Genomic DNA, 10,790 nt, shown 5'->3' with positions numbered 1-10,790 from the left:
GAGAGAGAGAGAGAGAGAGAGAGAGAGAGAGAGAGAGAACAACAAATAAAAATCCCTCTTTTCCATGTCGTCAGAGAGTTCTCTGGACTCCTAGCACAAGGCTCCTTCCTGGGCCCCTCAACACTTCTCTAGACATGACATCTGCTGCTTGCACCCCTATAGCCATTTAGCTTCTGGTTTTAATGACCTATTGTGACTTTTTAAAGTGTGAGGCTACTATTTTTTTGTAGCAAAACAATCATGTCTCACTGGAAGACTCTACACTGTTTATATAGCAGGGCATTCTAGTCTGACCCCAGCCTCGCTGATAACAGTAGAAATGTTTTACAACTCCAGAAGCGAACATGCTAGCCTTTGATATCTCTTTTGAACCATTTTAATCAGTTTTAACATCTACCTGGTTCCCTTTTTGAACAGGTTACACACGTGCTAATCTTTATAAATGTATGGAAGTTAGGATTTTACACTTTCCTGAAAATTAGGCCAGCATTTCTACTCAACAACCAACTCCCTTCCTTCACGAAGCAAAAAAGCAAAAGGTTGAAGTCCCAACCTTGGTCTCACTTGAACAGAGAAAGCTTCCCATCCACCACCAAGGATCCTCCCTTGGATGAGCCTTTGTGACAGCAAACCCTCCTCCCACCAAGAGAAAGGAACACCCACACAGATTCACACTTAAATTATAAATCAAACCGCTCACCCACTGATAGATTGTGTCTATTATAAAGGGCATAATAAAAATCAAAATCTAAAATGGATGAGACTTTTAAAAATGGAGACAGAACAGTTTCACCTTTTCACTCTTGGGAGAGCTCCCAAGTCTTCATCAAGCCCCTGTTCTCAGTCTGCCTCAGACATTCTCTACAGGTGCCACTCCTCAAAGCTTCCAGCCTATGATCACCAGTGCCTTTTGTTATCCCCAACAGCAACATCCTCACTTGCCCTTTGACTCAGCCTCTCTCCACCCCAATGTTAACCTCTTACAAAAAGGTCCCCAGCTTTCTCCTGTCATGCCTCTCAGCTAGCTTCCACCTCTGTGCCTTGCACCTGCTACAAGTTCCTTCGGGTTCCCTGTGAGACTGTGTGGTCTTCCCACCTGCTGCAGAGCCTCTGGTCTTCTGAATGCCAGAGGTGTGCCTATAGATGTCACCTAGATGACATCACTTACTCATTGGAGGCTTCTTGATAACCTTTCTCTGCACCAGGTCTTTTTCCTGTAGATGATCTTCCATCATTCTCAAGCACCCGACAACTTTCTCCCACTTCTACAGCTGTGATCACCACTTGACAGCAAGAACAACACATTAGTTAAGAGCCCTCCCTTGGGGCTGCAGAGATGGCTCAGTGGTTAAAAGCACTGACTGCTCTTCCAGAGGTCCAGAGTTGAATTCCCAGCAACCACATGGTGGCTCCCAACCATCTGTAATAGGATCCAATGTCCCTTTCTGGTGTATCTGAAGAGAGTAAGAGTGTACTCACATAAATAAATAAAAGTGATAGTTTATATGTGCTTGACCCAGGGAGTGGCACTATTAGAAGGTGTAGCCCTGTTGGAGTAGGTGTGTCACTGTGGTTGTGGGCTTGAAGACCCTCATACCAGCTCCCTGGAAGCCGGTATTCTGCTAGGAGCCTTCAGATGAAGATGTAGAACTCTCAGCTCCTCCTGCACCATGCCTGCCTGGATGCTGCCATGTTCCCACCTTGATGATAATGGACTGAACCTTTGAATCTGCAGCCAGCCCTAATTAAATGTTGTCCTTTATAAGACTTGTCTTGGTCATGGTGTTTGTTCACAGCAGTAAAATCCTAAGACAATAAATAAATATTTTTCAAAAAAAGAGTCCTTCATCACTCACAGAAGTCTTCCTGGTCAGCCTGTACCCTCATCCCATTCACCGTTAGCCTACCAGCCATCTGCTCCTTTATCTGCTTCATGGCGAACTCTGAGGGAAGTGTCTCTAGTAAATTATCTCTTCCTAAAGCCACAAGGTACTTCTTTGACCTTTTCTCTCTCTAGCTTTCAGCCACCATATTCAAACTGGTACATCCTATTTAGTGGTACCCTCTCTCATACTCTGTGCAAGATGCCCACTGCTTCCAGGTTCCACCTCTTCCCTTGCCCCTTTTCCTCAGCCTCAGCTCTCTATACCAGACCTCCCAGTGCTGGGCTTTTCATGTTCCCAGCTGAGATGGTGGACTCAACCATTTCATACCTTTATGTAAGTCTATATACTAGCAACTTCCAAACTCATTTTGGTTTTTTGGTTTGGTTTTGGTTTTGGTTTTGGTTTTGGTTTTGGTTTTTCCTAGGCTGAATCTCATACTTATTATCCACAAACAACTACCCCGTAGAACTCTTTACTGAGTTCCTAAAAGCACCTCCATTTTCCATGGTACCAGAAACTATTGCTTCTTTTCCATGTGCCCTGGAAAAGCAGCTGTAGCTCACAGATATGCTTTCCCACCAACCAGGCACTGCAATCAGCTCAAGAGATGTTTCCATCAAAGTTCAGATTTGTCTCTTGGTCCAGTGCACATTATAATGTGGGTGTGCTATTCTGGACAGGTTCCAGAGACCATCTCAGCTCCAGAGCTCCCTGTGGAATTAGCTGAGATCCCTGTTATGGCTGTACACTGATCTCCTCTTCTGCTGAGGATAGTTCTCTAACCCACATGGGTGATGTTCCTGTGGGTCAGGGACATAAGGTTCTCTGTCCTCAAATCTCTGTCAAAGAGTCAATTTCCCAGATACTCAATAGGAAACTTCCAACATGTGACAGACCATTCCATGTGTCAACTTTATTAGGCAGGAGTACCCAGATATTTGGTTAAACAGCACCATTGATACCACTATACGTGTATTTTTTAGGTGTGGTTTGCCTTTAAGCAAAGCAAGTATACTCCAGGCTATGGGGAGCCTTATCCAATCATCAGAAGTCTTAGAGAGTAGACTAGCTTTCAGTCAGAAAAAGGGAAATTTACCTCCAGGCCACCATCCTACCTACACCACAAAGCTCACCACATAGAACCTGTGTCCATGAGCTGCAACCTCTCAAACTGTCCCCTCCCACCTGCTCCTCTCTGGACCACAGTCTGAACTTCTTCCCAGATCTCCTAGGCAGGTCAAACCTGCTGATTGGCCTTGTAGAATTTACACTGGCAAGCCCCAGAATTATGTATGTCAATTCCTTACGATGAGTGTTCCATCTGTCTGTCTGACTGTCTGTTTTTATATATATATGTCTGTCTGTCCATCCACCCATCCATTCATCTATTATCTCTCTTCTTTGCTCTATTTCTTTGGAGAACCAGACTAATATAAGCATACAGACAAAGGGTCCCAATGTCTCTGATCTCTGCGCCAGTCACACTTTTTTCAGGGGATTGGGTGGGTATACATTTTATTCCTCAGTGTGGAAACTCCTGCAGGAAGTTCTTTGCCTTGGTTATGTGCTCAGGAGGCCAAAGGGCACAGCCTAGAGCTTGTATGACCAGACTCTAACCATTTTCTACAGATCTACAAGGAGTCCCCAATGATAATCACAATGGGAATAGGGAGGGAAATGGGTGCACTAAGATTTGGGGAACAGATTTTTTTCTGCCCCCATGACAAGGACTATTATTATGCCCCCTAAAAGTAGTGATGGGCATCTCAGGGCCATCCAACTAAAAAGTGGATGACCGGAAGGACTAGTGAGGAGAAATAAGGATGGGTCCTTCTCACCTGCCATCCTGGCTCCATCTCAGGCAGTATCCCTGGAGGGGGTCGGCACAGGAGGAGCGTCACTTCCTCTGGAGCCCCACGCAATAAATGGAGCACTTCCTGCAAGAAAAGCAGCCACAGTCATATCTGGAGTTGCCTCACGGGGGTCTGCTGCCTTGTGACCTATTGTTTGGCTCCAGAGAACTTGGGAAAGCAATGCTGTAAGCTTAACTCCCCAAACTCCCAGGAGCCAAGAGCCAGGAACAGCATCTTGAGATCTCACAGAAGTGATGCAACAGAGGCCTTGGGGGATCTCTTCCTAAGGAGGCTGAGTCCCTAGGGATGCTCCCTATGGAACTGCAGTGATCTCATCTCTGCTTCTTGCCTTCTCTCAGGACCCTGCCTGCTTCCTTCTACATTGCCCAAGGGTAATCCTTCCAAAACTCTTCTCTTGCTGAGTGACCTCCCTGTTCACCCCAACCACACAGCTCATAGAACTTGCATTTGCCTGCCACTGTCTTTCACAACTACTTTCTCCACCTGCTCATCTTTGCAACACAACTTGAGCTTCCACAATACAAACCACTCTCTCACTGCCAGAGGGCACAAGGTGACTTTGTATTCCCATTTCCTATCCACACTGGGATCTTTCAACCTCCCACCCAGCTGCCTTCTGGGCTAGGTAATTTTTTGTTGAGGTAATTTTTTTATGTTAAAGGATGTTCAGCATATCTCTAGTCTAAAGTGACAGCTAAAGTGTATCAGTTGTGACAATCACAATTGTCTCAGGATCCACCAAATGTCCCACAAGAGGCATCATCATGCCTCTTTGAGACCCTCTGACCCAACCGCTCCACAATGTCCACTCAACTGCTCGGGTCTGCTACTGATTGTCTTCTCCAAGTTTACATGTGAAATGTCCTCCAAAGGCTCGTGTGACAAAGGGTCCCCAAGTCATGGAGTTGTTGGAGGTAATGGGATCTATAGGAAGTAGAAACTATATAGTTGGGTTACTGGGCTGTACCCTTGAAAGAGATATTGGGTTTCTCTGTCTCCTTATATCTCTGTCTCTGTCTGTCTCTCTGTATGTCTCTCTCTCCATCCCAGCTGCCATGAGCAAAGAAGCTTCACTTTGCCACACACTTCCCACCATAAAGTTGGCTTCACCACAGCCCCATAGACAGTAGAACCAAACGATCACTGGCTGACACCCCTGACTCTATGAGCCAAAACAAATATCCCTTTTTAAAGTCAGTTTTCTCAGGCATGTTGTCACAGTGGCAGAAAGCTCACAACCCTTCTTCCAGGCATTTGAATAATGTACACAAAAGCCTGGGCTTTCCTTTCTGTGATTCATCCTCTGCAGCCTCTGTGGTTTTCCTGTCTTTCCCATCCATCATGACCTCTGAGGATGCACAGATGTCTCCTCATCTGCCTCTCTCATTTGTCTATAGCCCCTCATGGAGTTCCCCAGCAGAGGCGCTAAGAAATCTGCACTTGGATCACATAAACATCTATAAACCCATGCAGTTCTGGGACCTCCACAGCCTACCCATCCCACACTTTCCACCTACTTTCCTACTTTCCACCTTTGACTAGCCTGCTCTGACATACTCTATTTGGGCTGCAGGAGGTCTTCTCATGGACCTGGCTGGAGGAAGGGACAAGGAAAAGAGGGAGGTTGGTGTTGGCTCCTGGCTTCCTCTGTTGAGTCATCACAGGATGATTCCATCCCTCAGTGAAGACCTCAGATCATGTCAGTGAATCCTTGTACCTGTTCTGTCTCTAGAGTTGAATAGCTTTTCCTTCCTACCCTACTTTGACTTTAAAAAGGTGGGTAACTATCCTCCACATTAGGATACTCACCTCTAACTTCCTAATAACATGCCCACACCATTACTAAAGTCTCCTCAAATGACTATTTTCTGCCAATACCCCAACTAACAAAGATATTTCCTTGGGATTTTGTACTACTAATCAATCTGTCTCTGTCTCTGTCCCTGTCTCTGTCCTCTCTCTCTCTCTCTCTCTCTCTCTCTCTCTCTCTCTCTCTCTCTCTCTCTCTCTCTCTCTCCCTTTCTCTTTCTCTCTCTCTCTCTCTCTGTGTGTGTGTGTGTGTGTGTGTGTGTGTGTGTCTCTCTCTCTCTCCCACCCTCACTCTCATATTTCATTTTATTTTTTATTCTGTGTGTGCCTGTGTCTGTATGTGAATATGTACATTGAGTACAGGTGCCTATAGATATTGAAAGAAGGATCAGATCCCCTGAAGCTGGAGTTACAGGAAGTTGTGAGCTACTGGACACAGTGCTAAGAACTAAACTCAGACCCTCTGCGAAACAGAACATGATCTTACTGACTGAGTCCTCTCTCTGGCCCTGAATATTTTTGACCACAGGTGAGATAGTCTATGTATGCTATCTATGCATGCAAAGCTATAAATTCAGCACACAAATGTCAAGGAGAGTGAAAGGAGCCCTTTTTAGTCCCTCCAGCTTCATATAACCTCCCAGAATGAACTCAAGAGAACCCATTAGCTAGCATATAAGTAAGGTTTCATGTTCAGTTCACCAAGGGGTATGATGAAAAGCAATACCTACTCAAGGTCAAGTAGAAAATAGATATGGGCACATCCTGTCAATCACTTTCTATAGACTCCAAGCCCAGATCCAGCTGTAAATTCCAAAATATTCTCTGTGGAGCTAGCCTTCAAAGAAACAGGGCTTATATCTGCAAGTATCAGAGTTGTACTTCCCCACCCCCACGGCTCTGAGTACCTGGAAAGCGAGGCCTTCTATGGGCTTTCCATTCACGGCCAGGATAATGTCACCAGCTGCAATGGCTCCGTGTTCTTCAGCTGGCTGCCCAGGAAAGAGCCTCTTAATCCTTACAAGGTCGCTCTTCATGTGGATGCAGCTGCCTTTCTCCATCTGTATGAAGCTGAATCCCAAACCACTGCTCTTCTTCTTCAGTTTGACTTCAAACTTAGGACCTGTAACATGAGAGTTCATGAAAACAGACCCTTCAGTGTGTTGCAACTAGCCAGCCCTGACCTGTGAGTCACTGTGGAGATGAGTATTTCATGTGCTAACTTCCATGATGGAGTCCATTACACACACATTACAGGTCAGTGCTGCCCACAGATACAACCTAAGTTGTAAACACAAACCATAAAGGTCCTTTCAAAGCTTTCAAGTAGCTATGTGCTTTAAAAGTGAAAGGAAATGGGTAAGGCTAAATTATGTATCACATTTTACTCAATACAGATGCTCCTCCTCTGCTTACAAGGGGAGAACATCCTGGCAAAATGGAAAGACTGTGTTGAGAATGCATTGAATGAACCTAACCTTCCCACCAACCTAGCTTAGCAACACAGCCCACTGCAGTTTCCCCTGGCAACTGTGGTACTAAGCCACATCCCACTACCACCCAGCATCTCAATGAGCGACTCAAGCTCAAAGTATGGTCTCTTTTGAGCAGTGTGACTTTCACACCCTCATTATGCTATGTTAGACTGTTGGGATGTCTAAATTACTACCACACAAACAACACAGAAGAATCAACACAAAAGATGACAGAGGCCATCTTCATTCTTCTTACAGAATATGCCTTTGCGCCTTTGTGCATTCTATTCATTTGGATTGCCACATTTTAAATGTTCAACAGCCAGGCACACATGATGACTGACTGCCGTACTAAATGTTTAAATATAAACAACTAAATTTGTAAGTAAGGATGGGGCTTTAGACATACACCATCTGGTTGGAGCATCCAGTAAAACTTACTACATCTAGATTCCAAAGTAGGATCTCAATGGTGTTTTAGTATATGCAGCATGAAATTTTACTAAATGGATCATGGGGACAGTGATTTTCCACTCTGGAGAATGTTCTAGTTGCCATTTTGCTTAGCCATGTACACTGACCATCAACTAATCACTTCTGGATGCCAGAGATGGACCGAGCCTTGCACATCTAGGGAGTCTGGTAACCAAAGGGTGACCAAAGGAAGCCTCCAACCTTCTCCTGACTTATCTTCACTAACTTCGAAGGCAGCCAGTGAGCAGGGTGGCAGAGCTTTGGCTTGCAACTTTTCACTGGAGCTAGACTTAAAACAGCTGAAGCCAAGGGTGAGGTCTATGGCATAGGCACATCCCATCTGCCATTGCCACACTGGCCTCTGCTGCTCGGTGTTTAGCTCATTGTTCAAATGCCCCACTTGGAGTACACAGAAGAGGTAAGTGGAAACAGGCAGAATTGATTTAAGGGGGATGGCACCACCATGCATCCAACCTGCCTCACATTCCTGTAGCAGGGCCATAAAACTCCCTAAGGAAAGGGTGGGATATGGCTAAGCTCCAACCCATGATGTTCTATGGAAACAGGTCTTTTGGAGCAGGAAACAAAGTGACATAGAAGTACAGAGAGGCAACCCATTAAGAGATCCCTCTGGGCTAGTCATGGCTTTGTCCTTTTAAATGATGCTACTAACAAGGCCAGGTTCCTGATGGCCTTGTCTCACTGTCTGCCTAATTAGTCCTAGGATGGCTTTGTTACATGTGCCTGGCCGGAATATGGAACCTATTGTATCTGAAAATACCTGACCCTTCATGTCAACTTCATCCCTAAATGTTTATGTGCAGGTGAGCAGGAAACTGCACAAGGCCTGGGAGCAGAATTCTGGGTGGTAGTCATTCGGGCACTATGTGTGTTTGTTTTTCAGAGAACATCTTCCACCAGCTTGGATGATGACCATGAGCCACACTGCTGGCATTATTCTTAACCCTACAGAAGCCTCCCTGCCTTTCCCCTTTGACTTGACATTCTAAAGCAGCATCGAATGATATGACAATAGTAACACTCCATTCTCTCCTCTCACCATCTGTCACTGAGACACAGCTTGCAGGTCTGCCAGGCCTGGTTGTTACCAGGGAAACAGCCATGTGCACATCTCCCAGCCTGTCATCAGCAGAACACTGTGGTGAAGCCCTGGGGCCTCTTCTCTCTAAGACCAGCCGTGCCACCTACAAGGATGAGCAGACAAACTCAGTTTACTCTTCGCATGGCAACTACAGGTGCTCCCTAAGTTTCTAGTGCCTCCGATAAGCTGCTTATTTCATCCTCAAATCCAAATCTCCAGTCTAGCTCTTCCTGGGATACAGATAGGCAGATCAAATAGTAAACAAGTGTCACTGAAGGTAACGTGTGTACCTCTGTCAGCACATTCAGTAGCAAGCTTGCCTTCCCCCTCCCTCCCTCACTCTCCACTCCCCATCCTCATTTTGCTTAAAATATCCTTCTTCTTGTGTATGCTACTCCAGAACATAAGGTCACCCTCCTATTAACCTCTCAGGGGCAATACTTGAGGTCATCCATCTCTATTCCTTCTGCATCTGTGATGGTTTAGTTTAAAGCTTATGAGTTGTCCAGCAAAAGTAACTAATTCTTTCAGAGCTTCTCCACCCCCTCTCACTGCAAGGGGCAACGCAGTAAGCTCTAACCCAGCTTCCAGGCCCATTTCCATTTCATTGGTCCACTCCCAGCTTAGCTACTAGTGAACTGGTCTAACACAAAACTGAACTTGCAATGACCAGTTTAAAGCTCCCAGTATCTCCAATCACCTGAATCCTAAAAGCATGGAATCGCATTCCAGGCCTAGGTTGATCGACCCTCCTCCATTTCTTTCTTGTTTGATTTCTTATTCCTTCCCCACAGCATCATTGCTCTCATTGCCCAAAATGGTTCTAAAGGCAGTCACTGGACCTTAGCATGAAGTGTATTAGAAATGCCAAGCTTCCCTTTGGGAAATTTGACCCTGACTCCATCTTTCTTTTGCAATTGTCACTTAGTGCTAGGCCCATAACCCGACACTGGCCATTCCTATTTGCCATTGTGACAGTATCCAGATGTGTTTTCTCTAACCATGTGCACTGGTGATGGTGTAATAAACATACAATGCTAATTAATTATGAATCCTCTGCATATGAGGAGAGAGAGACTTCACTTGGACCTGACAGTTGGGTAGAAGACCATTACAATCTTTTCTCTCCCTGTTAACTCCTCTGTCACCAAGAGAATGCTGTGGAGATACATGGCTCAGGATCCTGGAACAATTAAAGAGCTCATGGGTGAGGCACAGGACAGATCCCTGTGGGCACCACATAGATTGGGAGCACAGTGAGTATCTCTAGCCCTCAGTCTCCTGAATCTACACCTCGCTACAGTGAGCAGAAACCCCGAACAACCCAGCTCAGGTCCTGATGGGTGTAATCACGGAGTGACAGACAGTAACATGGGGGTCACTGTGGGCAAAGAGTGAAAGAGAAGGGCCTGAGTGCAGGTGGATGCCCTGTCCAATGGGATTGGCACAGGTAGGAGTACAGCCAGTGCCAGTCTGCAGGAGCCTCTGTTCTCCCTCAGTTCTGTTCTGCTGTCTGAGGCCTAAATCAAAGCAGACAACTATATGCTTTCCAGAGCTATTTAAAGGGTGTGAGGTTTTCGACTTTAGAAACATCTGTCTGCTACCTCCTGGGTTTCACATTCTCACAGAAAAACAGTGTTAAGAGGAAGAGTGAAAAAGGGGGGGGCAAGGTAGACTAAAAATGTCCCACTCTGTTTCTTAGCTACCTCACTCCTGTCTAGAGGCAAGTGTAACTTCTAAGGTTGTTTTAGAAAGCTCTGGAAGTAAGAAAAGGTTCCTAGTAATAGGGTACTCACCTGCCCAGGACCCTTGAGACACTGCACTGCCTGCTTGTGTGTAAGGCCACACAGATTCACTCCATCCACCTGCAGTAGTCGGTCACCTGGGAAAGGAATGCCAACCATGTTCCTGGTCTCCCAGAGATGCAAGATCTCCTCTGTAAGAGTCCTGCCTACAGGTCAAGAAGCAGAGCTGCTAGGTGACCCTGGGCTCAGCAAGAGCCTGTGTGAGCCTGAGCATCAGCTGCCCCTCTGATCTCCTGTGCCTGTTCCTGGGGTGCACAACAGAGCAAAGACATGAAAGCCTGTCTATTATTGGCTCATGGTACGGCCAAGCCAGGCCTCATCACCCTTATCTTTCCTCCTGTTTTTCTGTGAAACTGTTTAGAAAA

The 10,790-nt window shown here is 45.9% G+C and overlaps 1 protein-coding gene across 1 annotated transcript in view; it reads right to left on the bottom strand.

Moving 5' to 3' along the window:
• Positions 1-10,524, bottom strand: part of Frmpd2 (FERM and PDZ domain containing 2) — a 22,878-nt gene extending 12,354 nt beyond the window's left edge. Inside the window, exons 1-4 of the mRNA XM_031361382.1 lie at positions 10,417-10,524; positions 8,579-8,723; positions 6,478-6,692; positions 3,725-3,823 (exon numbers count right to left, since the gene is read on the bottom strand). Of these exons, the coding sequence (XP_031217242.1) occupies positions 3,725-3,823; positions 6,478-6,692; positions 8,579-8,723; positions 10,417-10,524 (567 nt within the window). The remainder of the gene's footprint in view (positions 1-3,724; positions 3,824-6,477; positions 6,693-8,578; positions 8,724-10,416) is intronic.
• Positions 10,525-10,790: the final 266 nt, after the last annotated feature.

The sequence above is a fragment of the Mastomys coucha genome, unplaced genomic scaffold, assembly GCF_008632895.1.
Source record: "Mastomys coucha isolate ucsf_1 unplaced genomic scaffold, UCSF_Mcou_1 pScaffold9, whole genome shotgun sequence".
NCBI lineage: Eukaryota > Metazoa > Chordata > Mammalia > Rodentia > Muridae > Mastomys > Mastomys coucha.
This window is presented reverse-complemented; position numbering and strand designations above follow the sequence as displayed.